Here is a 27,859-nt window from a genome sequence, read left to right as displayed (position 1 = left end):
TGAGGAACATGCCATCTGTGAACATTAAACTTACTTTTCTTGGAACTTGACTTATTTCTAAATACACTACCGATATTTCTGCTATGGACATAAATGCTTACTTGCCAGATGAAATTTCTAGTAAATTAGTTTTATGTGCTAGAGCTCTGGGATTTTAGCAGACATTTACACCACACTGTTGCAAAAAATAACAGCCTGAGAAATCACAGAACAGACCAGAGTTATAGTCAGAAAATGGCATTGAAATGCCGCAATAATTAGATTTTCTGCAATAATTACATTTTATTTCCCCCATATATTTAAAATTACTTTTCTGAAAATGAGGAGATGACTTACTGTTTGACCAAATTCTTATTTACTGAGTGTTCCAAGAAACAGAAAAGTTTCAACATGCTTCAGTGCAGCATATGGACTCCAATGTCATTCGGTAGCAGACCCTGCTTTGCTGACTTAATGCGGTATTTAATTATTCCACAGTGGAGATGTTAAGATATTTTTCATATTTAAGTTGTGACATTGAGGCTTCCACACTAAGCTACTGTGAGCAGCCTTGGAACAGTAATTCTTTCTGCTTGTGCTTTGTGCATACAAGAGGGAGGGAATATGGAAATACATCCCAGTTATGTAAGTTTGAAACTGAGCATCTGACTCAGCAGAAGGATTTCACTGTTGTGTTGCTTGTCAGACCTGCCTCTTTTGTATAAAAGAGAGAGAGACTTGAAAAGTGCTGATACTGCCTGAAATAGTTCTTTTCATACAATTTTTATTACCTGGAGCTGATAAACAGAAGTCATGGTTTCAGTCCACTACCCTCCAATAAGAAAAGCAATTAGTGTTATTTACTTACCACTGTGCAGTGAAATACAACCACATAATTGCATAAAGAGCAGAACAATGACATGAAGAAAAATCCCCAAACCCGGTAGAAATTTAAACCACCTAATTATGCACATAGTTTGGAAGTACATGTTGTTACTAGTACAATTTTCTCTCCTCTTCCTTTCCTGCCTTGTGTTTCTTACATGTAATTTATATTACATTAAGCTATTAGCTCATTGTAGAGAGGAATGTTTCTTACCGTGCTAACACATTACACTTCCAGTGCTAAGATTTAGATACCATGGGAATGCAAGTAACAGCTAGAATAAAAATGGGAAAACGTTTTAGTTTGCTTGGCCATAAGGGAAAAATAATTAGCATGAGTTGATCCAGTAAAAACATTCATAGTGGGATGTTAACAAGAAGGTGATACCTAAAAATGGTCTGGATACAACTTTCAAATGTGCGGTGAAACTAGTCCCTTAGCCATCACATATTACTGTGCTGAGTGTGTTAAGGGTGATATTACACTAAGACCTTATCTACCTTTTGTGGTTGAGTCAACAAGAGGTGACATAAAAATCGGTCAGACCAAAGGTACTGAAGCATCCTACACTGGAGAGCTGCCAGCAGTGGGTGCACATAGCCACACATAAAAAATGGAATGCACGGAGTGAGCATTCCCAGGTATACTTTCCAGTTTCCAGCCATCAGCAGTTTAAGGATCTTCTGAGTCAGAAGCCGCTTCCATACCTTTCTGTTTAATAGCCTTAACCTGGCTCTTGCCTAGTCTTTTTTTTTTTTCCCATTTATACTTTTTGCTTCCATAAAGGTTCTCCTGTAGTGATCAGTTCTCTGATGTCATTATGTCTCACCCCCAGGTTGCATGTTTTCACATGCACGTTTGATGGAAACCAATGCCAGGGACCTTCCTGGAGCTTGAGGAGAATCATAAGTAGACATGGCAGCTTGTGGGGAAAATGTCAGCACATTTCTCAACACATTGACATGAGGGCTGTTAGCTATGGTTCTCCCCCTCTGGCATGTTGTGTCTGCTGCTGACACAAGCTGTTGCAGCTGAGGGCACGCAACTGCAGAAGCCTCAGTCAAGGACTCAAACCAAGAAAATGCCATTTTGAAAGAAAAGTAATTTCACCACAGAGCTAGATCAGTATAAACGGAGACCTCTGCATGGCTTCTCTGCCACAGTACGATGCAGAAGGCATGCCACAGGAGGATGCCAGCAGGATAGGATGAGAGGAGCACAACCTCCTGAGCACTACCAGTAAAGGTGCCTCAGTGGCTCATGTAAGTGTATGTTGGTGGTGAGGGAGGCTCTGCTGCTGCAGGGTTTCATTCTGCAGTTGTTGCTCAGCCAAAATTCAGCTGTTCTGACCAAGGATGGGTTCCTGACTTGGAGGGGAGGGTGACAGCTCTTGGGAAGTTTTGCATTGCTGGAGTTTGCATGTTAAAGGCTTAAGGCCTCCCTTCCAACAGCGCTGATTAGTGTGGCTTTCCCACATTAATCATTTCGACTCACCCCCTTTTACCAAAAACTCAGGAGCCCACCGACAGTCAGTGGAATCACAAAGTTACATGTAGCATGTAGCATGCAGGTTGAATGTGAATTCTGGCATGTAGCAATAAGAAGGAAGGTTACATTGGTGTTCGTTATCTACAGCTGAGGCATGAATGTGCAGGTTTTTTGTTCCTTTTTTGAATTTAGTCTCAACAGATTAAGAAATTAGTGCTCTGACCACCCTCCTGCTGGAAGTTACCACTACTTCAGCTGCAGAGGGATGGTGAAAACACCAACATAACTGGACAAACTGAACTGGAAAATTTTTCGCAGTTCTTATTTTTTATTATTTTGATTTGGATTTATCCATGCTCTCCTCTAGGCTGGACAGCACTTACAGCTCCTTGCTATCTGGTCCTCTTTTCAATCCACCAGCAGTTTATAGACCCCCCCCACTTTTGGGTACCCGTTACAAGACTTCTGAAGCCAAAAAACAGAAGTACTAAGCATGCAATATGCTAGTTATCGTCAGAGAAACTATGACTGCTCAGCATGTTTGACACTGGCTTGAATACCTAAACTGGTGTGTGTTTGGGTTGATAAACAGCTGTGGTAGAGGTCAGATCCACTGACCAGTAAAGGACTTAAAATCATTGCCTTACATAGCAGAATTGCTAAGCCTTGCACTATTACTAGCACTTTCAAAAGGATCACAAATATTGTGATATTTATTGTTTCTTAAAGCATCAGACTCCAGGTAATTCCAAGTTAATTCTCTAAGAAAACTTAGAGAAGTTTACCCCTGTCTAGTCAGTACTTCTGAAAAAATATTTTAATTCCTTTGATTGCAACTGAAAAACATGATTCTTAAATGCTCCCATACCAGGGGCAACCCAACTGTAGTCAATTCAAGTACATGATCCATAAAATCTCACAAGCAAATCTCAGGTTTTCTTTTGGATGTCCTGACACAAAGTTTTCAAGTGTTTGAGTTTATTACCACTGCTTTTCTGTATATACAGAGTCAGTGCACGCACACACGCGCATACACACACGCACAGAATTTAAAAGCGATGACGCGGCTTGCTTTCTCCTCAGACCAATGTAATACTAGGCAAGTCACTTAAACCATTTGCTTACAATCATTCACTGTTTTTTTTTCTCAATTTCTTAACACCTGAGTTGACAACCTCAGAATTAATTTTCAGAATTGAGTGCAAAATAAATTTGCATTATCTGTGGAATCAGGCCTTAAGCATTTCAAATGGTCCCTTGAAAAGTATTAAGAATACTTCTGGCCAAAAGCTGTTTACATATCAGTCTTCTTCCTCTGCAGCAGACTACAGCACCTGCTCACCTCACATGGCAGTGACGCACTTCTCTACAGTAGTGAAAAATACTCAGAAGAAAACAAGTCATTCTTTTACTAGCGGAAGAGCTGAGGAGTGTGCTCTGGCCACGGCCTGGGCTCCCTGCGTGAGTGGGAGGAAAGCAGAGACTGGGCATAGCCTGTCCCGTGCACCAAGTGAGGCTAAGGCCCCATGGGCAAATGAATCAATGGCTGTAAAATTAAAATCCTTATCACAACAAGTTAGGCACGAGGGGAGAACATCAGCCTGCATTTGCAACTTTGATCTTGGCATTTTCCATTATGTATGTTTTTGGCTTTGCGCACTTAATTCTTTTTCTTTGTAATCTACAGCATGTGTGTTTTCCCCCCTCTGTTAAAAGGATAAAAAGGCAACCTGACGGGTCATCCTATGGTATTTTTCAGACCTGAGTACAGCAGAGGTACACCAGCAGACCAGAGCCACTACACTTGTTTGCGCTAGTGCAGCCACAGCAGAGATAAAAGTCCCAGTGTCACAGCTCTTACCCAGATATGGGGTCCCCGGGGCGGCTGGTGGTGGTGGTTGTTTTTTTACCTTTATCATTTGTTTGGTTACCAGCATTCTTTCTTGGATGGACAGTGTAACTTATCTGTCTAGTCAGTACTTCCTCTCTCTGGTTCAGATCACCTTTCTCTGCATAAATACTAGACACCATTTGTTCTTCAAGACACTGTAATGGCACTTTCACATCCCCATCCAGAGCTGGTTTTGCTTCTTCTGGGCTGTGGCATAAAATAACTGCAGTTCTGGAATTTCTTCCTTTTGCTGGCGGGTTGCTGATCTGTCAGCAAGTCCAGAAGAGGTGGACAACTCCAGTGCCATATAGGTGTGCCACACAGAGGTGGTTTGTTTGCGTCTCAAAGCAGCCATTCCACACCCCCTCTTGGCAGCAGGGCTAGCTTATCTCTCCAGCGCTCTGGTGGAGGTGAAATGAGCAGCAGAGCCATGGCTGCCTTGCTGTCCTAGAAAACTACCTTCGCCCATGCCTGAAGTCAGTTCTGCAGCTGCTACACGCACTCCTGGTCCCATTAAATCAAGGACTTTGCAGTGTACCTGCAGTTCATTTAGGTGTACATTGGCTGTGCCCTATGCATAGCAAAGTGCTCTGAAAGAAACCCAGGCAGCTTCCTTGTCCTGCCTGGCTCAGGAAACGTGGACACAGAACTGTGAGGGGCGAGCAGGACATTGGGGTGTCCCAGTGTGCGGAGAGAAAAGAGGGGTGACCAACGTGGCCTGCCAGGGTAAGAGGTTCTTGCTACCTGTCAGTATAATGCTCTCAGGGCTGCTCACACAAAGTAATCCTGGGGCGGCTTCTCCTGCTGAGGAGGCAGACAGCTTTCCCGTCCCGTGGACACAAATCATGCCCTTAGCCAGCTCTGACTCTTGCTTACAACCTGAACTGCCATCTGTGGGCATAGTTATCCAGACATCAGAGCTGTCCTCCCTCTCTTAAAATAGCTGCTCCATTTTAAAGACAGATATTTTGGATGCATTTTTTGTTCCTGAGTGTTGCATCCCCCAAGGAGGAATGGGTCACAATTCTGAATTTATATTAGGCAACAGTTCCTAAAAATGAGCAGTGATCAATTTGTGAAGCAGGGGTTGTTTCCCAGAATCACCATTTGGTAAGCACCTGTGAAGAAGAGCTACCAGAAAGTATATGCATTTCTAAAATAGAAATTTAATTTATGTTCTGTGGTTTGCACCTTGCTTTTTGATGGTGAAAACTTAACTGGACCATAAGGCTCGGTGTCCAAGTGAGAGAATGTCTGAGAGCCAGGTACTTTCCTACAAGTTACTGTATTTTATTTCTAATCTTGATCTCTTTTGTCTCTTTCCATCCAGGGTGGAGCAGTGCCACTGGACTACTTTGCTTACTGTGGCAAGAATGCAAACTGGTGATGGATTTTGAACTGACTGGTAAACAAGAATGTCTACAGGGTGAGACTGGGTGCAGTGCAGAGGTTTCTCCACCCTCATGCTGGCTGGAGATTCTACCTCCCCAGGGCATGAACCAACATCTTACAGGTATCTTTGCTTGGGCTCCCAGAATGGTTTAACATACATTGTACAACAGAAACACTTTGTAAGCTCAAAGCAGTTCTGCTTACTAATGTCTTTGTGCTGTATGTGGTACATGAGGATTAGTTTTATTGATTATCATTAAAATGTTGTCTCTGCTTATTTTTGCCCATTACAAAGAATGTTCTGCTGGCTAAAGCCAAATAAAATGTTTTGTACCATTTCACCAAGTTAGCTGCAATAGCCTTGATGTAAATCCTTTGTGATTTCCCTATAGCATAACTTTTGCCACCTTCCCAGCCTGACCAAGGAGGGCACTAGCACAAGGATTTTGACTGCAACAAAGGGGGTGAGTTCCCAAATATTGCTTCAATTGCTTTCACAAGGAGGAAAAGGAAAAAAAATAAATAAATCCCACTTTCACTTTGCCCTAACTGACAGCATCTAAACCTGTGTCTATTAAATGGTGGCTCCTGCTGCTGGCAGTCAAAGATGACAACATTGTGGTGGGGGTGGAGGAATCAGGCTCAGTGAATGCATGGTAGGTATCTATATGCAGTCAGATTTCTCTTATGCAATTGCAATACAATTTGCCACCTGAGCTACTCCACGACTACTCCTTCGGCTGGCACACTCTCCCTGCCTGAGGAAATGCTGTTTCTACAAATAAGGTCTGTGGTGCACTGTTGCTGACTCTTTAAGAACTCCAGTGATTTAGCTAGGAAGTTGCACTTGATGAAGCATGTCCTTAGGGTGTCCTTAATACACCTTCTTGGGTGACACACTTCATCTTTTCACACTCCACTTCACAGGAGCATTCATGCATTGTCCAGCTGAGCCACACATTTAGACAGGCTACCTACCATACGTTGATGTAAGATAAGTCATTTTCATGATATGTGAGCAAACTTTCAAGATTCTTTTTTTCATCTTATGATGTCTGTGCTGAAGAAGAGTTGCTGCTGAGAAGAAATCATAATCATGCCAGCAAGAACACTTATCTAGCACAAACTAGTTCTCCAGTAGAGGAAGTTTTTTGCAGCCTCCCCCGAGTTTTTAACATAGCTGCAGCTTTTGCTTTTAATATAACAAGGCTTCCTAAAGTGCATGTTCTGAGTCATTAGCAGCTCATTACAAATGTCAAATATCAAATAATTAATAACAAAATTTACTCTCAAATTAACCCAAAGAAAAGTCTAGTGGTCCAGAAATACTGTTGTTAATAATTCTTTAGACCAGTACTGCCCATCCTAGAAATCAAAAGTCATGAATTAGCCCTGTCTTGCTCCCTCCAAACCATGGCTTAAAAATCAGAAGTAATTTTTTTGTGGTTAAAACAGTCTGAATTATTTTATTCGCCTTGTGGTAACTTGAGACTGTATCTCATTCTTGGATCATGTTTTTAATTATGATTTTAAGGCCCCATGACAGCTGCAGATTTCCTGTTTAAGGAAAGCCAAGATTCTCCCACACCTGACTCCATTTTGGGTAAAGAAACAAATTTTGTTACTCTGCTAAAACTGCAGGTGTTGGCCACAGTGAATACAGGTGGTATATTTCAGACAGCCGATAATCTATAGAATCAGGTAATATATTGGATTGATTGTGAAATTTTATCTTCGTATGCCTTTTGATTTACTTTTTTGTTTCTTAAAGCTTCTTGCCAGAGAAATACTTTTTCCCCCCTTGCATTGAGGATTTTGCATCTTAAATATTGTTTCTACTGGAGTGTTTCAGTGACAGTTTTAAGATTTTGGTACACCACAATCCACCAGGGCTAAAAATGCAGCCAAATTTTCTGATACAATAGCAGAAAACGTAGCCCAAGAGCTTTATAAAAGGCCATAGGAAATTCTCAGATAAAATATTGAAACATCACAGCCAGTTTAATACAGAACAGACACTTTAAATGTTCTCATAGCTGAAGCCTGCACAATCGGACTGTTGTGAATTAAAAGTTTGGCTCTCTAATCATTAAAAAAAAAAAGAAAAAGAAAATAAAGAGCTGTGAGTCCTTCAGTTAAGCATTTCCAGATTTCCAGTATAATTTTTTTCAGGGGTTTCCTTGACGAAGTCTATCATTCTGTCTTACCCTGGGATTTCTGTGATCTTTAGGCATTATCCTTAGAAGCACTACACAAGTAATGTTGGCTACATCCACACTGTGAGGGGAAGAAGGCCTGGGAACACCAGCCCTCCAACGAGCTGGTTGACTTCCAACCAGCCTGGTGTCAGCTGCAGGCTGGGCGCAACCTGTCTGCCCCAGGCTGGAGGGATAGGCAGGCAGGCTGAGCCCCCCATGCCCAGCGTGCACAGGCTCTCCCTGCCTCCACAGGGCTCCGGGGCATACATGCAAGCACAGGGGCCATGGCTTGGTCGTCAGAGCAGTCCTGGACTGCCATTCACTGCAAGGTCAGCATCACCCTTGGTTTTCCAGGGCTGCCCCTCCATAAAAAAGTCACTTGGCTTTAGTTGTACCAGTGTCATTAGATACAAGCCTTATCGAGAAACATGCGGGCATGCCAAAGGGTGCTTTATCCAGCATTGCCTGGGGAGAAGGGGGATGCTCATATAACTCCGTGCTAGGCTGCTTTAACTCTGTTGGTAAACGTTACACTTCAGCAGCAAAGCTGTGTAGGCACAAAACTTGTGTGTATGCTATGACTAAATTTGGAGGGGGGGGATCTGCACATCTACACGTGTGAAATAAGTTATCACCTGCTGCCTGCAAACCAAGCACACTCCTCTCACATCCGAAGGCCCAGTTTTGTCCTGTGGTTTCCCCAAACACCCTCCCTCCCTGCATCTTTGTATGTTGCTGTTACTCAAACAGGAACTGTTTGTGTTCACAGCCTTTAGCAGATGATGCAGTTCTTTTATCTCCCTTTGGCATCTCCCTGCCAGTTGCCGATGCAGCCACGTACACATCTGAGAGCAAATTTTCTAGGACAGCACTGTGAGGCAAAACACTTTCCCTATTTGTTTTCTCTCTCCTTTCATCCTAGCTCCTCCTGCCCCCTTTCTCTGAGCCCTTTTTTATATCCTACTCCCCTTTTGCTGGTCTCTGTCTGCAAAACCAAACTGGTACTTGTTGCTGGTGCTGGGACCCTATGTAGGTCAACCCCTGTGAGTCATGAATCTGAGCTGCAGTGACCCTGCAGCTGCTTCTTGATGCAGGAGGGTAATGGGTCTGATCATTTCCTGTACCACTTGCCCCTGCCTCTCTTCTGCTTCCTTGGCAGAAGTGCCATGCAGTGCCAGCCCACCTGGCTGCAAGCTGCACAAAAATGCCCAGCTCGTCAGGCCAGGAGCTCAAAATGACTTACGGACCTTCCTGTTCGGTGCCTCCTTCATGACCACGCAGAGCCATGAGCATGGGGCTTGTCCTACTGCTGAGAAATGCTTCTGCACAGTGCCCTTTCAAGCAAAAGTCCCACAGTCCACAGGACTGCAATTTAAAATGTCACTCAGAGACGTTCTGTGCCTGCAGATGGAGGGGGGAGCTGGCGTCTGCCAGCTGTGGGATTGCTCTGAAAGGCTGTTTTGTCTGCAGTGAGACCCCTTACCCTCTCCAGAGCTGCAGGTCCACACAGCAGTTACTTCACCAGTGCCGCCACCAGTGAAAAAAATGTTGAATGATGCAGAGCTGTCCTCCTTGTCACATTCCTGCTTGACTTGCTTAGGTGCTTTTGAAACCCCTGTGAGCCCCCCACCCATTGCTTTGTAGGGTCCTCAGCACTGAAAAACAGTCTCAGCACGGCCCTCAGTCGCTTTCCTACCAGTTTTCAGTAACAGAAATGGAAACCAAATCCAAATCTTCACCCCCACCAGAAACCCCAGCCGCAAGGCTGTCCTACCTTCTCATGTGCTGCTTTTATTTTTGAACCTTTAGACCTGTGACACATCCTCTACAAAGGTTAAATTCAAAATTAGCTGCATGAGCATAGAAAGGAAAGTCTGTCTCTCAGTGTATATTACAGTATAGTCCCCAGCCCCCTCCAAGACAAAATGGAAGCATCGCTGGTTCAAGGCAGCCTGCACAACAGTGAGCTGCAGAAGCTGTAAACTATTATTTTAGCTCCAAAGGAAAGTAATTACTATAGCAACCAACACATCCGAATGGCTCTTTGGCTGCTACTGAGACACAAACAACTTGCGCACAAAGGCATATCTGAAACATGCTGTGTAAAGTGTTCTCGGGTAGCTGTGTTTTTTGAAGAGCTTTATAAAATGTGCGTGACTGGCTCCTGATAAATGACTGCCAGAATGATAGCAAGCAATTGTACTGTGCCGTGATCCTAAAATAACCTAATCAATGGCTCGGTATATTTGCCCCTGAAGAGATGAAGCAAAAAAAGTGCAGGCTCCATTTTAAGCTTGTGTGCTGGGAAGCAGCCAGCAGAGCTGAAGATACATTCAATAAACAGACAGTAAAATGGTGGGGGGAATGTCTCCCCTTTTGTTCTGTGTACCAATGCAAACTCCCTGTAGGCTTTAGGTCCAGCTTGTCCCCTCGGGCTTACGCAAAGTTTGTTGGAAAAAGGGGATTTAATTACAGCCTTGTAATGCTGGAGGGTGTACCAAGTGATGTCTGCATTCTTTTCTGTGTCTGTGCAGCAACCAGCCCCAACAGACCCCATCTCCAGCTGCAGTGCTGCGTACATTACTGTTGCTATCAGTGAATAAGGAAGCTTCTTGGGCAACAGCAAACTGTAATCATTGGCCATTGCTTAAGTATTACAGCATTTGGAGTGTCTCTGTCACCTTCAAATCAAAATGCCACTGGTGTAATAACAGTTTGATTGTTTCTGGGCTCTGTGTGCAAAGTTGCACCACTTCATGGTGCTGAGACAAATAGCCTAGGTTCCCCAAAACAGGAGATCTGGTCCAAGCAACCTGGCCCAGGAATACTGTCCAAAGATTCCCCACAGGGCAGATACAGACATGTCACCTATCTCAAGGATGGTGAGTGGCATTAACATCACACTCTTCCTCCATTACACAAGTCAGCTCTGATGAAAATGGGGGGTATGAATCTGTGTAACTCAGAACAGAGTTGGATCCTGTAGGTGAGCACAACATGTCCCTTCACAAACCTGAATTGCCTTTTAAGATTTTTTTTCATCAGTTGAGTCCTAAAGTCTTGCTCTGGGTCCAGAATAAACTGAAAATCACAGCTGGATTTAAAATAAAGACAAAATTAAGGAAGGAAGTGTAGTGATGTAATTTATTACAGAAGTGCCTTAGGACCAACCAAAAAAGGATCTTGTGATAGCAGGTACTGCACAACAGAGAGTTTTGGCTGACTGTAACCTTTTAACCAAAGTCACTTTATTTTGGATTAAAAACATCTGAAAAAAGCACAAAAATGAAGTAACCATAAGAAAATAGCACAAGCACGTGTAAAATCTGATGCCTCACTTCTGCCTTGTAAAACGGTAGCTGCCCCACAGGCACCTGGAATTTCCAAGCTGCTGATCACAGGGAGATAAATTCTCCTCTGTAATTTTTCTCATAACAAGTTTATTTTCTGACAGTAGTTGACAGTGCATTAAAGGGCTCCCTCTCAAAAAAAAAAAACCCAAACTGTTCTTTTTCACAGTGTGCCTTTTTATTAGCAGTTTGGTGGGGGAAAGGCAGGACCATTCACTCACAGGCTGACTTCCCAGTTTGCCTTTGTTTAGTAAAACAGAAATTTGTTTGCCTGGTTGCCCCCCGCCTGGAGCTGGGGCCAGCCTTCTGGCCAGCACGTAACTTGCCTCCATGCCATGCCTCTGCTATACCTGCAGGGTCACTGGCTGTGATAGAGTGGATAAATCCTTGTTCCTCACAAACATTTTGGGTTTTGGGTTGCAAAAGGCTGCTGCAGTACCTTTTCGGTGAGAGTGAGAGGAGGTACGGAGAAGAGAGTTAGTGCACTGCCCAGCTACTTGTGCAGAGCCAGAAGTCAGAGAAGTGAAACCAAAGTCTTGGAGATGTGCAGCAAGCTTTTCTGAATACTCACCAGCTGTGGTAGTGCCCTGCTGCCAATGTCAGGCATGTTCAGGCCCGGTACTGTGGTCTTCTTCTGGGAAAAAAGAAGAGAAAAATGCAAGGAGCTTGCATTTGATCCTCACTGTAAGCAAAACTCAGTGCCACAGTGAATAAGGCCTGAAAGAAACTCTCTCTTAAAAACAGGAATGACCAAAAAGAAAAGCCAGTGTAGTGAGATGCTGAACACAACTCCTTTGTATCCTGCCTCTTCCCCTTGTCTGCCTCCCCCATTCGCCAGAGGACACAGGTAGGACACATGCAAAGGCGAACTATGAGAAATCCTCTGGGTAATGAAGCAGGACTCTTGAAATAACTTGCTCAAATCCTGAAGCTGACATTACTGCCCTTACTGTTTTGTGCAAGATTCAGTCTTGTGCAAGATGGTTTCTTTTCTGGTTTATCTGTCAGCTTGAAAATTGGGTGGATGGTGCATGAACAGATTTGTCTGTGGTATTGCTTTTGCACCTGCACAGTCTTAGATGTCACTGGGGTTTCAGTGATCTTGCATCTGTGAAGGTACGTGGGAAAATGAAAGAGTGTGCATGACTATTATATCAGACAAACAGTTGGATCTGAACCTTCTCTGGTATGAATTAGAGAAGTAAATCAAAATGGCAGGTCCTGTTGTGTTAAAAAACCACACCTTACTGAAAACCTGTCTTTGCAAAGCAGAAATGCTTCCTATATCTGGAGAAGCACGTTAAGAGAGAGGTGTTGAGGGAGCCAAGGTGCTAAGGAGTGAGCTTCTTGGAATGCTTTGCACATGAAAACACTTCATGAATAAGTTATAAATGCAGCTGCCCTCTCTTCCACATGCCAGAAGCCTTCCTTGCTCCAAACCAAGTTTGTGCTGCTCCCCAGCCTATTTCAAATGGGAGGTGGTATTGATGAGCAGTAAAAAGCATGTTTACTTGCAATGTTGTTTTCAGATAGAGAGCACTAGTTGTGAATGTGCAGAAGGAAACATAGGAACAGCCGTTTGTGTTACACTGCAAACATGAGGCCACTGTTAACAAAGAAGCGCAGGTTTCAAAACCACTTCGCTCAGCCCGGGGCAGGAGGTTTTTTTTCTCTGTTGGCTTTGAATCCGCAGTTTGTCTTGTCTAAAGGTGATTGCTGTGTTGGTAATTAATACTTAGCAACCACTGGTTGATTGATTGAGGGTTTTTCGTGGCAGTTCTTGGAATTATTGGTTCTTTGAACAAATTCTGAAAATGAGCCCTCATAAAAATGTAACAATATGAAATTGTAGCTAAGTTCTTTCGCCTTGCACTTGAGCCTTACCAAGAGATGTCAAAAACGTGCACACACGTTGCTTAAATGTTGCTAGGGTATTCCTGCAGACTGAAATTGCCTGCAAAGACCTGAGACAGACAGGAGAAGTCAGTATTTCAAAATATGATTTTTAATGGAGTCCGGGTCAGGGCCACGTGAACGTGACTTTGAGAATAACACCTGGCCAGCAAACGCCCTGAGCCCAATTTACAGGTCCATCAGCAGGCGCTGGTGGAGCTGCCTTGTGCCTCTTGTGGAGGGGCTAAGGGAGGGGCGTAAAGGGAGAAAACAGCATTTTGTCATGTCGTACTTTGCAAGGGCCATGAAAGCTGTGGCAGGGTAATGAAAGGGGGGGAGAAGAGCTGGTGGCGGTGATGCTCTATCCTCTGAAAACCCAAACATGCAGGCTGGCAGCTGCACTGCCTGGCCCCAGCAGCACAAGCCTGAGCACTCGCAGCCTTGCTCCCTCTTTTCGGCATCCTTCCCTCTTTCCTCCGCCACCTCCAGCCAACCAGACCCAAAGGGCCGCTGCCCTCAGGTGAAAGCCCCCAGCACCTCTCCACGCTCCACCACATCCCTCCGCAGCTGCGCGGCTGCTTGCTGGCCTGCCGTCCGCCAAGCCGGGGTGGTGGGGAGTAGCCGATGCACAGCGTAACTCCTCCCAGTGCTGAAAGGCAATCATGTGATTTTTATGACTGCTCTCTAGAACAGTATTTGCTCTGCTCCCGGCCACCATTGCTTCCTGCTGAGCGTCCTTCCCTGGCGGGGCCGCAGCTCCTGCCAGCAGTGCTGGAGCGAGGTTTTGGGGAGCAATGACAGAAGTGAAGAGAGAGGTGTTCGGGCAGATGCCCCAGGAGGAAGGAGGAGGAGTGGTGGAAAAGTTCGTCTTAAAGTCAGACAGCGTGAAAGTGGAGATCCTGTCCTTAGGGTGCATAATCGCCGCTCTGGAGATGAAAGGCAGGGATGGGGAGTTTTCAGATGTTGTCCTAGGCTTTGACACTTTGGAAGGTGGGTCTAAATCTGTTTCTTTTTAAAAAAAAATTAAAAAAAAACAATTGGGCAACTTAACCAGCATTTTCTTGTTTATTGCCACACTGCATGATCTGCTTCTAAGGGTCCCCTCCAAATCACAGGCTGAATAAATACAACTCCTGCTGCCTGTCCTGGGCTCAGTGGTGGACAGGGAACAAGGTGGCTCCAGGTTGCAGTGTGCCCCTCTTAACAGGGTGGCTCTGTGTCACAGTTTGACCAGCAGTGACAGAGGCCTTTTCTGCAAATTTGCAAAGAATACAAGATCCCATCAGGCTATTTTAATCAAAGACATGCATGACTAGCGAGCTGTGTGTCGTGTGAAACACCAGGACTGCAGTCACCTATTTAGTACTGGGGGGAAGCAGAGGGAGACACCTCTGAGTCCATAAGCATACCTGGAGACCACCCATCCTCTCCCAATCCTTCCGTTTAACCGTGCGTTGTTTTTCTGGGCAGGTTACACGAGGAAGCATCCCTTCTTTGGCACCATCGTGGGGCGTGTTGCCAACAGGATTGCAAAGGGGAGGTTCACCGTAGACGGGAAGGAGTATCAGCTGTTCCTCAACAATGGGCCCAACAGCCTGCACGGAGGAGCCAGGGGATTTGACAAGGTGAAAAGCAGGCTGGCGGGTCCCAGTGTCCTCTGGCGCACAGCCTGTGGAGTTGTGGCAAGAGGATAAGATGTCTTCACTCCTGACCCTGTAGGGTTTTCTGGTGGTTATTGAGTTGAATCAGCTCCCAAAAGGTGCTGTGAGTGCAGGAATGGGGGGAAGTGAGACCCTGTGAGCTGCTGGGTTGGCTTGTCTTTGCCCAGGTGGCTTAGCAAGGCTCACTTATGTCATCCTTGGATGCCATGCAGAGGGTTGCTGTGCTTCCTCTGCATTACTGCAGCCCTGAGGCCTCATGAGCCCAGTTCTGACGGGGTTGTCTGATGGGGTTGTCTGACGGAGGCGAGGTGCTGCTCCTGCAGATCCTGGGTTGGGACATGACAGTGAGGACCCAGTCTCATGCACGATGGAAGCTCCTGAGGTGCCAGCCGCACCGCCCGGGAGTGGGTGCTGTAGTTGTCCCAGTGCCCAAAGAAAGTTTCCTCAGGAACAGTGATCCATGCAGACTCATTTGCACCTGCGGCTTCAAGGTTGTTACCCACCCATAGCTCCTCCCAGAGTCAGAAGGTTCTGGGTTTGCAGAAACTGAATATCATTGCTGCTTGCTTTTGATAGCACTCCCAAGTACAGGGAGAGCAGGATGGTGCTGTGGGTTCAGTGTGGTTATTGCATTACCCCCTTTGGTGCTGCTTTCATCCCAGTGACAGCATACCCTGGGCTCTCACTCTGACTCACAGCAGTGGGTGACTAGATCAGGCCTGTAAAATGCCCCAGCATCTCTGTGTCCCCTCCCTAGGCCTTCCTTGTGATCTTCCTGTGATCTGAGATAAAATAACCTTTCCCTGGCCTCATGGCATTCAACCTTTCCTATCTTTTCCCAAGAGCTGCTGCTGTAGTCCAGATACCATCCATGTGCTACAAGTGGTAGGAGCAGCGGAGCATCTCCTCTCTTGAAAGCCTTGCTGGTAACCCTTCTGATTGCATAGCAGGCTCAGAAATCTCTGCTTTCCTGAAGCCTTGGGCTTTGTTGGATCAGATGCATTTGTAACCACCAAGTAGCTGATCCACCATTTCCCCAGAGGAACAAATGTGAATGTGCTGGTGCAGCTGCTTTCCTGGGTTAATGTTTTGTTTCATGAAAGGACATCCAGGCTGACGGGGCAAAAGTCAGAGTGTCTGGAAAAAGCTCACTTCTGGGCAGCGCAGTGTGAACTGGCATCAGATCGGGATCAAATGCTCCTCAGCAGCCTTAGAAAAAAGGGAGCACTGGGGTGACTTCGCTGTTGTAACCCCAAAGAGGACAATTTGGTTTATATGCCCTGACCCCCTGTGAGCTGGAGCTGAAAACATGAACTCCTTTGCACCCAGGGCTTCCAGGCTGTCTTCTGCAGACAGGGGACGTAGTCTCTTCTCCTGCCTCTTCCCCTTGTTTGCTGAAGGCATGCCAGCTTGGTGGGGACAAGGCAGTGACACCTCCCAGCCAGGGCTTTGTGTCCTCTGGCCCACGGGACATGCTCAAGCACCTGCTGAAGACCCCCTCCAGCCAGGTAACAGTCACTGTGCAGAGACCTGTGGTCAGCCTCTTGGCCATCTTGTCATTTTTTCCTTATCATGCAGATCTCGGTGCTGTGGTCAGCACGTGGTTAGACGACAAGGAAGCTTGCAGCCACGCTTACGTGGCAGCAATATCTGACCACGCTACTGGGGGACTTTAGAAAATAACCCTCTTAGCTTTAAAAAACAGTGATATCTGTATGCTTACTGGCCTTTAATAGCTTTTTCTTCAAAGAGCTTAAATAGAAACTCATATATAAAACCACAGCATGCCACAGCAGTGGGAGTTGCAGTCAAACTGCACTTGATGCAGGAGGACCTGCTCTGCAGCCTGGTTATCACATTCGGCACTCTCACTTCCCATGTTTGGTGAAAATGTTGGCTTCTCACAAGTGCCCCGAGTTTGTGATCTCTGCATAGGACATGAAAGGGGTCATCTCAAAAGCATTATCTGGCCCCTGCCCCTAGATCTGTCCTCTTTGATTAGACAGTAACTATTCCTCAGGTAGATGCAAATCTCCAGAAACGGCACCTCACCTCTTGTCGCACATCCGTCCTGCAAGGCGCTGAGATATCCACTTAGCATCAGGTCCATGGCCAGGGTCAAACAGGCTGTCTGGGCAGCTAAATTTACAGTGTGCTGACTTGCTTCACTCACCAGCAGGTTCGACTCCAAGCAGAGCCCTGGTCTCTGGCAGGGGCAAGAAACAGAGAGGTCCCAGTTCTCTGGATCAGCACTGATGTGTGGATGTTTCTGGCAATACATCTGGTACTATTTAACCCAACCCCAGCCCCTAAGCAGGAGCTCCCAGTGTGTCCTAGAAGCCAGCCCCGAGTTAGCTGACGGAAGGGCGACAGCTTGTTGAGGTGATGTTGCACACCAGGAGATCCATGAGAGGGAGTCCAGCTGCAGGGCAAAAGTCAAACATGTGGACCCTCTTAGGCATGGAGTAACACAGGCTGGGACAGACACCCATCAAAGCAAACTGCGTCATTTGTTTGGCTGCTCATTGGAAAACTTGTTCCCCACTCCTGGCCCTGGCTGACCAAGAACAGGCTGCTGCTTGTGTTTTCTCCCACTTCCCTTTTTCTTTTTCAACAAGGGGATATTGTTTTTTAGTCCTTCATAGGGAGAAAAAGATTGTTTGGGCTTTTTTTTCTTCTTTTTCTAGGAGTAAGAGCAGGAAAGATGATTGAAAAAACCTTTGTTTCAGTGCATCATTCCTTGAGTACCTTTTGTTCCTGGGTTCAGCCCAGCCTGGGGCAGGAGAGAAGGGCACTGTGTTTCCCATGACTATCCCATCAACAGCACGCTCCTTGCAGGTTCTCTGGAGCCCCCAGGTCCTCCGGAACGGCGTCTGCTTCTTCCGGCTCAGCCCCGATGGTGAGGAAGGCTACCCCGGTGACCTGAAAGTCTGGGTGACCTACACACTCAGCGGTGGGGAGCTGGCCATCAACTATCGAGCCCAGACCAGCAAGACAACACCCATCAACCTGACAAACCACGCATACTTCAACCTCGCAGGGCAGGTAACCATAGTGAGATGAATCCCATGGAGGGACACTGTGCAGGGGAAGGAAGCCTGGGGACCCATGGGATGATCCATGGGCTTCCCATGGGATCATTGGGACTAACATGCTGGTCTGGGGACACAGCATGCTTCTGGGGACACAGTGATGGGGGTTGTCTCTATGCATCACAGGCTGCATGCAGCCTACGAGCTGGGACAGAACTGAATGACATAGACCTCAACTGACGACGCGTTATCCCAGTGTGTCATGAACAGAGACATCCCATCATGAATATTAACTTTCCTTTTGTGTGTAATTGGGGAGTTTCAGTCTCTCCCAGTCCCTCGGAAAGATTACAAAGGAGGTGCAGAACTGGCATGCCCTAGTGATAGACTGGCATTTCTTAACTGTCCTTTGTTGATGCTTCTGAGACAGCGTACTGAACCCTTGCATGGATGGTGCAGCTGAGATCAGGGCCTGTAGTGCCAGCCAGAGTCAGTGCAGCACCAAAATACCCAGGTCAAAATGGGGAGGAGAAACATCATGAAAAGGGGATGTGAGGGGGCCAAGGTTGCAGAGTGGGGCCGTAGCAGGGTGCAGAGTGCTCCCACACAGAGTCCTGCCAACTAGACGGGCACAGTATTGCACCTGCGTTTTAGTCTCACCCTGTTTATAACTAGGCTTGGAGGAAAAGGATCTGGGAAATAAAATGTTGCTGGGCAGAGCAATAGGATGGGACAGTGCAGTCACACTTGGACATGAGACAAAGACCCTTAAAAGTGTTAGTGAGAGACATCCCAGCCCCTCCATGCAGGAGGTCTGCTCAGGCTACTGCCCTAATAATGGCTGTGCAGTTAGTTTACCCTCTGTTTGTCCTGCCAGCGGTACAGTAATATCAACACCTACAGCATGCAACTCAGGTGTGTTTCCAGAGGAACAAGAGACCTTTGGGCATGAAATTGCTGCTCAGATTAGATAGTGATGTGCAGGCTCAGCTTTGATACCACTCCCCTTCCAGGCCAGCAGGTTCTCTGCTAGCATCCCCGAGGTTGCGGGAGAGGAAGAGGAGCGCAACCGCCTGCGCTGCAGGAGATGAGACAGCAGGATGGGTTCCGCTTCCCCACGCTTGCTTGCTTCCTTCCCCTTTTGCTGCTGTGTGCTCAGCAACCAGCATGTTTTACCTAGTCGATCTGCAGGGTGGTAGTGCTTGGTGAGGTACAAGTTCAGACTGATAGTCTCAGCCGTGCAGGATTTACAGCTCCTTGGTCCCATGCAGGTTTTTGCCTGTGCTGGTACCTTTGTCCTGTGCCCAGGGTCAAGGTGGGATGACGGCCAGGAGGTTCTCCAGGCACTACCAGATCAGCTGTAGCACCACCATGGGCAGTCACTTCCCAGGTGTGCTTAGGGCTGCTCAAATGGTGGAAGTGCCGCAGCAGGAATCCCAATATTTCCCATCCTCCTGCAGGGCTCACCGGATATCTATGACCACGAGATTTCTATTGAAGCAGATTCCTACCTGCCTGTGGACGACACCAAGATCCCTACTGGTGAGTGGTGCGACACCCATGGCACATGGTGGAGGCGGTTTTACAGATGAGTGTTTGTGGGTATCGGGGAACAGCACTGCCCGGCAAGGGGGGACACACCAGGACCCAGGGGACCCCAGGCACAGCAAGACCCTCACCCATGGGCACAGTTCTACAGCACCTGAACAGAGTGGGCAGAATCAGGTGCTGGTAACAGGGTCCATCACCAGCCACAGACCTGGCGAGGGGGCGGACCAGGGTCCATCCAGGGGGTGCAAGCAGGAGCAGCAGGAAATGGGGCCAGAGGCAAGTGGAATGGAAGGCTGCAACATGGGTCCAAGGGGCCCATTTAGGAGGCAAGCTACCTATGACACAGGACCAAAGCATGTCCCTCCAGACCTGTTTGGCCAGCATTTCCCTGCAGGCCAATCCATTGTTCTCAAGGCCAGTGGGGCCACCAGAGAGCGTCACTCAGCACTTTGGGAGCTGGGATTGGCTTGGGGTTTGCCTGCTTTGCTTCCTCCAGCAGTGTTCGGCTTTATCATACTTCTCTACCAGGATTTTCCATGTGATGTCAAGGTCTTACTTCCATAGATCTTATTTCCAAAAGATCAGCCCATGCTCAAAGTCCACAGAAAGCAGGAGAATTCATTTCTTAAGCCTCAGTAAAATGTGGGAGATGCAAGCAGCATGCTCCAGGCACAGGGCTGCTGTTGATAAATGCAATGGCACACCAGGACATGGTAAGACTCCCTGATATGGAGGGCAGCTCCCAGGCCCAGCACTGAGCTCTAGAGCTGCTGGAATCTCTGGTGCTTGGGAGCCCAGCATCGTCCTTCTCTGCAAGAGCTGAGCCATCAGTCCCCTCTTCGGGACAGGAGAGCTGGTGCTACTGGCTGGGAGGCTGAAGACACAAAACCAACACTTTTGTTTCCTGTCTTTAATGTCCTGCATGGCTAAAAGAGGAAAGCCAGTTAAGGAAAACAGCATGTTTTGCATGCTAAGCAGGTTAATTAAACAAAGGTGGTATTGCTGCTGTCTCCAGCCTCAGCGTGGAGAAGTGAGCTGGCAGCCTCTTGCACCTGGTCTTGATTCAGGGGGTAAAAAGGAGAAAACAGGGCTTTCTAGTTTTCCTTTTTTTTTTCCCCACCACTTCCACTCTGTTCGTCCCCATAAACAATCAAGCTGCCAAGTTAAATAATCTGAACAAGCTGGGACAGGGAACACATTCCCCGTACCCACAGGAGAGCCAGCACCGAACACATGCACTCAGCAATGGTCCCACTGCTAACAAGGGGGCATCTTGCTCTGGGTGGCTTGACTCCAACCCTCCCACCGTGCTGCTCCAACACCCCCTTTTCATTTAGTGTAAGTGACTGTGCTGAGTTGCAGTAAGAGTTGATCTAATTGCTAAATTAATCTGATACCAAGTTTTATTGTTTTTAAGAATGAAAAGCATTATTTAAAAAAAAAAAGCTGCATTTGGCTTAATTTTTGAAAAATGTGAAATAGATTAAAATAATCAAAAAAGCAGACTTCTAGATTTGCTCCTAAATAATGGCTTTTCATCCAGCCTGACTGGCTTAGAGGAATGGAGGCCTACAGAGTGCAGATGCTGAGCCATGGCAGGCGAGGGTGCCATACCGTGACAGAGGTCTCTGGATGACAGAGTAGTAACAGGAGCACCAAGCACCTAGTCTGGGGCATAAATGCCGGGAAGGCTGTGCTCCTAAACTCAGCTAGCATCAACAGAAGAGAAACTGGGTGTCGGTCGGAATGTGTGCCCGAGGGCTGCATGAGCCCACAGGGCAGTTTCTGGTAAGCGTAGGCTCTGCTGGAAATGGCAGGGCTTGTTTCCCTGATGCTCTTGAAGGGCTGCTTTGCTGAATGCACCTTCTGACTTCAGGAGGGAGAGAAAGAGAGGCTTTAAAAAGCAAGAAAAAGAAAGCTTTTAAGCTCAAGTGTCTGCTAAAACCAGAGTTACGTCTGTGTTAATGAACAAAAACCACTGTTCATGCATGCATCGGCTTGCACCTGGAGGAGTGGGTCTCCCAGTCCAGGCAGCTTTTGCTCAGCGTGGTGTGTCATGCCTGGGCTCAAGGCGGGGAAGAGCTTAAGGCTGTACCAAACCCACTGCCCTGCTTCTCCCCACTGCTTTCACCATGGAGCTGTTTCACATCTTAATTGTGGCCAGCTTGCTGCCCCTGCTTTTTGCAGTTCCCTCTTGTTGTTTTGGGTAAATTTGAAGCTGATAAAATTGTGTATAGTCTTAGCCCTGGGGTGAAGACGAGATTTGTGCAACTATTAAAGACAGCCCTCATGTGCAATGGGTGCTGAATTTTACGTGAGTGCCTAAATCAAAACAGTTTATTTTTTTTCAAGGTGTTTTTCCGCCCCACAGCTGAATTCAGTAAATGCACTCCTTTTAGATAGGATCAGAAGCCACAGAAATGTGCTGTTTGTCAGGTGGAGACTGATGTTTCTCAAGGTTTGCAGAGCAGGACTGGTGCAGAGCTGCAGCCGAGCTGGGTGCATGACTGCAGCGAGCAGAGCACAGCGCATGGGGCCACCAGTGGGGCGGGGATGCCCGCACGCCACCGTCCCCAACAGTGGCAGCTGCCTGCTGACCCTTGGAAACCTCTCCCTTTAGAGAGGGGTAGAAAAATGTGATGTTAGGGGAAAATCCCCTCCCCTGCCCTTCCTCCCTCACCTCCCCCATGCAAAACCCCTTGCCTTTGGGTTGGGATGGCTGTGTTTTGCACTGTGTTTAGTATGTCTTAGGGTTGTTCTCACGGCAAGAGCTTTATCACAGGATGCTGCATCCCCACATCAGGCCTTAAAAAGAGACTTGAGAGAAAATGCTGTTTTTATGGTCTTAAACCTTTTTTTCCTGAAACAATGCCCTGAGGCAGGAGGGGACTGGTCCCAATGTACAGCCCATATTCACCGTCCCGGCAGATACGCCACCTTCACGGCCACCTCATGGATGTTTGTACAGAGATCTGGGAGGATTTATTTATTTATTTACTTAGAGAGACAGTATATGTATATAAATCTTATGCATATATAAATATTAATAGCCAATAAGTTTTGGGTTTATATTAATTAGCTTGTATAGTTACATACACAAGCCCCCCCTCTTGTTTTCTGGCTCCTTGGCTTTGCTTTGTCCCAGCTAAGCACAGCAGTGTTCCCAGAGGCTGCCAGCTCTGCTGGGGGACAAGGTGGTGATGTCCCAGCTTGAGTCACAGCGGCCACAAGGCAAGCTTGCTTGAAGCAGGGCACCGCAATGAGACAAGGATCACAAACAGCTTAAAATCCTCAGCTCACCAAAGTGAGGGTTCTCAACCCTGCGCAGGGGCCAGTGCCATGGGTGTTTGCTGGCATGTGGGTGAGCGGCTGACACTGCTGTTGTCTTTGCTCAGGGGAGGTGGCTGCTGTGCTGGGCACCAGCTTCGATCTCCGGCAGCCTGTGGAGCTGGGGAAGCACTTAGAGAAGTTTCACCTGGATGGCTTTGACCACAACTTCTGCCTGCAGCAGGCACAGGCTCGACACCTCGCGGCCAGGTAGGCTGGGATCCCAGCAGGGGTCCCCCACTTCTGGAGCCATGGGGCGCCCATTCGGCCAGCCCTTCGGCATCCTCCACTGGCATCTCCCCAGGGTTCGCCACCCACCCACCGGCAGGGCCATGGAAGTTCACACCACCCAGCCTGGCATCCAGTTTTACACTGGGAACAACCTGGACAGCTCCCTGAAGGGCAAAGGCGCCATCGCGTACCCCAAGCACTCAGCTTTCTGCCTGGAAACCCAGAACTGGCCCGACGCCATCAACAAGGTGAACCATCTCCCCACTCCTGGGAGCTGCTCAGGTCCCGTGGCAGAGGACCATACCACCACCACCCATGTCTCTGGGGCATTAAATATATGAACGGAGTCCGTTTGGTGAGGGGATGCTTTGTAGACACCAGAACTGAGGTAGGCACAGGTCACAGCATCCTGCAGCATTAGGCAGGGCTTGGCCAGTGACTGAGCAGAAGACCCCACCAGGGCCTTGCCACGTCCTCCCCACAGGGCCTGAATTCAACCAGGGGGAGCACTCACCCACTCAGCCAGCCAGCAAGTAACAGGCGGTTAAACGCTGCTGCTGGAAATGCCGGGCAGGAGCTGTGGGACGCTGCCCCAGGAAGGCCGAGCGGATGTGGCCGTGCCCTCGTGACCCTTTCTGGTCCCATGATGTGCGCTCACAATCATTGACGTGCTGCTGCCTCTTCCCAGCCCCACTTCCCCAGTGCCCTACTCCAACCGGGTGAGGAATACAACCACACCACATGGCTCGTGTTCAACGTTGCTTAAGGAAAGGGGATGCTGACTCCTGCCACCAAGAGGGGTAAGTGCCTCTAGCAGGTTAGCCAGGAATCCTGCCAGGTGCCAAATGATGCTTTCAAACTACCCTGGTGATACATCCCATTTGAGAACTTTTTTCCTTCTCTGTGGTTTTCACCCATGGTTTCTGCTGGCTTTAACTCCTGTCACGACCTCTGCCTTTATCTGGTCTGTGCAAAGCTCTCACCCTCTGTCCAGCCTCACCCTGGGCATTAGGTTTTGTTGCGCAGTAAAAAATGCACTGAAAACACCTTGTTTAGGGACATGGCATGTTGCAGCTCAAACATGTTGCAGGGGAATATCTCGCAATATTAATGTGGAGCATGTGGGAAGGCTGATAAAGTTGTGGTTGTTTGTTACAACATCAGCTATTCCCAGCGAAGTGCCCTGAGCTGTGCTGCCTGCTGCTCTCTCCCCACCACTGACCTGCCCCACAGCTCGGTGTCAGCTCATCAAAAGCTGCCCTACCCTTCCCATGCCGGGCAACAGAGCAGACCTCATGGCCAGAGCCACCAGGTCTGACAGGAGCATTGCGATGACGTGGGTTTGCAGTGGTTGCGCAGAATAGCTTTGCGGAGGACTGTGTGCTGGGATTATCCCAGCTGGCTGCCCTGGCTCCTCTGGCTTAACTCCTATTTCAAAGCCAGCAGCAATAGCTGCACAAGAGCATCTCCCGCACTATGCCTTGGCTGCTGAAGTGAAGTGGGTGCATCCATCTGTAGTCCTGAATATACAACTGCAGGAGGAAAACCATCATCTTAATGTTGTGTTTCCATGTGAAATATGTATCATCCCCAAAACCCTGTTAACAGGGGCCTGTCTGATGAAAACCTCCATGTTTCTGAGGTTTCATTAAAAAATTGGCACAAGCAGTGCCATCATATTAGGGAGCTGGCACCCTTCTCCCCAGAGACATGGGGGTAGCTAGCCCTTGAGCCAGGCACCCCGTGCGAGGCACCACAGCCTGACTCCCACCTTCTCCTGCCATGCTGCTGCCAAAGGGGCTGCACAAGCCCCGGGCTGGGCTCCCACTGCCAGATTGTGGTTGGGGCCCACAGCACTCCAGCATGCTTCCTCAGCTGCAGAGCTGTGGGAATGATCTTGTCCCCAGTGGAAGTGCCTGGCCATTGGACTCGCAAACGTGGCGGACCTGTCATGGTCAGTTCTGCCACCCTGACCCCCAAAATGAGCACCCCGCTGCTCTCCTGCGATGCCCCGAGTGCACAGACACGCACAGTGGTCACGTTACATGGCTGCAGTTAAGGGCTGATATAATTTGGAGAATGAAGCCCAACTGATCCAAGCTCAGGAAATGCTAGGTTGCAAACCAGGGGCAGAAGCACCATCACCCCTATGAGAGTGGGGTTTGCCCACCACACTGGAAACCTCAGGTACATGCCCCCTTGCCCCCCACCCACAACCAGGCTGCATAGGGCATGCACACCCCGCTCAGAGGAGCAGGGCCCAGCGTCACAGCAGCAGTGGTCACACAAACACAGCCCTGTCCGGACATCTTTTCCAAGAGTTCACAAACACTGTATGGAATTTTTGGTGAAATCCTACCAAACTCAAGTGAGAGCTGGAGCTGCGCAGCCTGCTCCAAGGATGACGACTGGAGCTGAGGGAAGCAGCACACCCACCCTCAATTTTGGTCACCACAGCTGCACAGAAGCGCAGACACTAGATTTGCCATTGCTCCCTCTCTGCACCTCAGAAGCGCTGGCTGTCCTTCATACTGGCCACAGCCACAGGCAGGGCCGCCCCTGCCGGCACAGCCCTGCCCCTTTGCTCAGGTTCTCACTGCTAAGCCTGGGTTTAGAGGAACCCCAGTCCCCTACAGAAGCCCAGGCTCCTCTGCTCCGTCTTCCACAGTGCCTCTGGGTACTGAAAAACAGGTACCAGCACAGCTGTTGTATTAGTCTGCAGGTTTATTGTGGAGTAGGTTTGCCTTAAGAGTACATAAGAGAAAAAAGCTGATCAAATTCCAGAGCAGCAGCGTACATGTGCCTCTCACCAGGTACACTATAAACCGGGCAGGCAATGCACAACCAATAAATATTCCAAACACAAGTCACAGGCTTTGGGCATTTCTGGTAAATCACTGCAGGGCAACATTTGTGTCACCCCCCGCCCTGCCACTGCGGCGACAGTGGAATTTAATGGATATTGCCAGAATATTGATCATTGCATCTGGCAAACGAAACACTAATCCCCATCGCTGAGCACCGCAGGAGTGTCCAGGCAGACACCAAGCAACACAACAGTTAGGACTCGGCATAAAGGCCAGACAATGCTGCAACATGAGAGTATGTTCAGAATCTGGACTATTTACTCATACACTGAAAAAGCTCCATGAAGTCATTGTTAACGGGAAACCTGTTTTTTGAAAATCACGGGTTACCCAAGCTGTGACTGAAGTTAATCTTGTAATTTTTTTTCATTTAAGATGCTCTGCTGTGGTTTACACATTGGAAGCAAACCGCCACGACAGATTTCATAAGAAGCCCAAATAGGCCTCACTTTCCACTTCAGTGCTTGTTTACTGACGAAACTGGCCTTTATTTCTGCTAGATATCCCATCGCAGTAAAAAAAGTCTGCTTTTTTCCCCTCTGCCTACCAGTTTGTTTGTTCACAGTCTAACATTGTTTCCAGTCTTCTGCTGTGATCTGTGTCAATAAAGTGCCTTATCATGCAATTCTTGACTACACAATGAGGACAAATAGTGTGACATACCTATACACAAATAATTAATCCTGCAGGTGTGTATTTGCTGTAATAAATTAGCTTAATTCAACAAAGTCATCTCCAGGATCTGGACTGCTTTAAAACCATACCAATTTCTGTGAAGCAGGTTAGAATTCCTGAGGTCAGCTTCAGAATCTTTCACTTTGAGGAGGAAAGTTTGAGCGAGCTGCAGAAAGACTAATAAGAGCTTTCTTCTGCCTCTCAAACACATTCTCCTAAGGTCCTTCAGAAATTAGGTCAGAAGACCTTACGTCTTCCCTCAAAAAAGGAAAACATGCCTTGAGACATTTTAAGAAGTTTTCTTAATAGCCTGAAGAACTAAAAAATGCAACAAGCAAAAGTAGCAATTGTCAAGTTATTAATTTCTATTACGTTTAGAGGTTTCTGCAGATGTTATTCATTTAAAAGATGTCAGTGTTTTGAATAAAAGCTCATCCTTAAGTTTCTGGGCATCTGGTATCACAACTAGTCAAGCACCAGAGAGTAAGTTTTGCAGAATAATTATATCAGGGAGAAAAATGAATGCCCACTAAATATCATAAAAGGAATAAAAAGGGCATATGCAAATTTTTATCCATCTGCAGACAGAGATGGATTTTAAATTCCATTTCAAACAAAGCAGAAACTGATCCTTTCACCAAAGACCATTCAACAATAAACGTGAAAAGTGACTAGTTTGAGAAGACACCGATTTTAGTCATTCCCATTTTAGGTATTTTTCATCCACATTACATGGCACACAGCTAAAATTACCCAAATGTTAACAGAAGCAGCAGGGTTACTACAGAGAAGTTTTAGTTAAAAATACACATTTTATTTCAATGTGCCGATAAAAAAGTCCCACATTTTCATATCACAGGAAGTTAATTCATACAATAAAAAGAGACCTGTGCTAGTCTATTGGTGTGACTAACTCAGAAGACCCAGATCATGCCAAATTTTAGTTGATATACTCTTCTATCTACATTCTTACATTTACAAAGACACCACAAAATCCCTTATAATAATGTAAGCAAAATAACTTTCTTCCTAAAAGATTAACTTCATAACTTTAATCCATTCTTTCAGGACTTGCACTTCTTTGAGGGCTTCCTGATGGTGAACGACTGAAAGGAAAAGAATCCACAGTTAACATTTCAGTAGTCATTTGGGATTCATAAATACAGGAAAAAGCAACAGGAGGATACCTAGACTACTCCGGCACCCTGTCAGCACTGTTTTTTAATAAAATAACTAATCACTATTGACAAAGTTAATGTGTTGATGATTTAATGTTAGAGATAATACATCTTTTTTTTTTTACTTTCACATTTTTGCATTTCTCTACTGTTATTTTTATAATACAATTTAAATGTGACCATTTGTAAAATCATCTAAAGGGTACTACTAATAGCGACCTTCATGGAGGCAGGATACTTCTTCACTGTTCTGATACAGC

At 47.1% G+C, this 27,859-nt stretch overlaps 2 protein-coding genes across 7 annotated transcripts in view; one reads left to right on the top strand and one right to left on the bottom strand.

The window, feature by feature from the left end:
* The first annotated feature begins 13,760 nt into the window (after positions 1-13,760).
* Positions 13,761-27,672, top strand: GALM (galactose mutarotase). 4 transcript variants are annotated; one of them, XM_072857228.1, is made up of 8 exons: positions 13,761-14,067; positions 14,548-14,702; positions 17,577-17,783; positions 19,231-19,312; positions 22,717-22,858; positions 22,953-23,127; positions 23,568-23,679; positions 27,490-27,672. In XM_072857228.1, the coding sequence occupies exons 1-7, from the start codon at positions 13,872-13,874 to the stop codon at positions 23,643-23,645; spliced, it is 1,035 nt and encodes a 344-aa protein (XP_072713329.1). In that variant the 5' UTR covers positions 13,761-13,871; the 3' UTR covers positions 23,646-23,679; positions 27,490-27,672. The 4 variants fall into 4 exon arrangements, with proteins under 4 accessions (XP_072713329.1, XP_072713331.1, XP_072713332.1 ...); XM_072857230.1 differs by having other exon boundaries at positions 26,122-27,672; XM_072857231.1 differs by lacking the exon at positions 22,953-23,127.
* SRSF7 (serine and arginine rich splicing factor 7) overlaps positions 27,389-27,859 on the bottom strand; it is a 6,777-nt gene continuing 6,306 nt past the window's right edge. For all 3 annotated transcript variants that reach the window (XM_072857233.1, XM_072857235.1, XM_072857234.1), the window contains one exon: positions 27,389-27,527. In XM_072857233.1, the coding sequence (XP_072713334.1) occupies positions 27,473-27,527 (55 nt within the window). In that variant the 3' untranslated portion in view covers positions 27,389-27,472. The remainder of the gene's footprint in view (positions 27,528-27,859) is intronic.

The sequence above is a fragment of the Ciconia boyciana genome, chromosome 3 (genome assembly GCF_034638445.1).
Source record: "Ciconia boyciana chromosome 3, ASM3463844v1, whole genome shotgun sequence".
NCBI classification, from domain to species: Eukaryota; Metazoa; Chordata; class Aves; order Ciconiiformes; family Ciconiidae; genus Ciconia; species Ciconia boyciana.
Note: the sequence above shows the minus strand (reverse complement) of the source record. Positions and strands in the feature narration are given on the sequence as shown.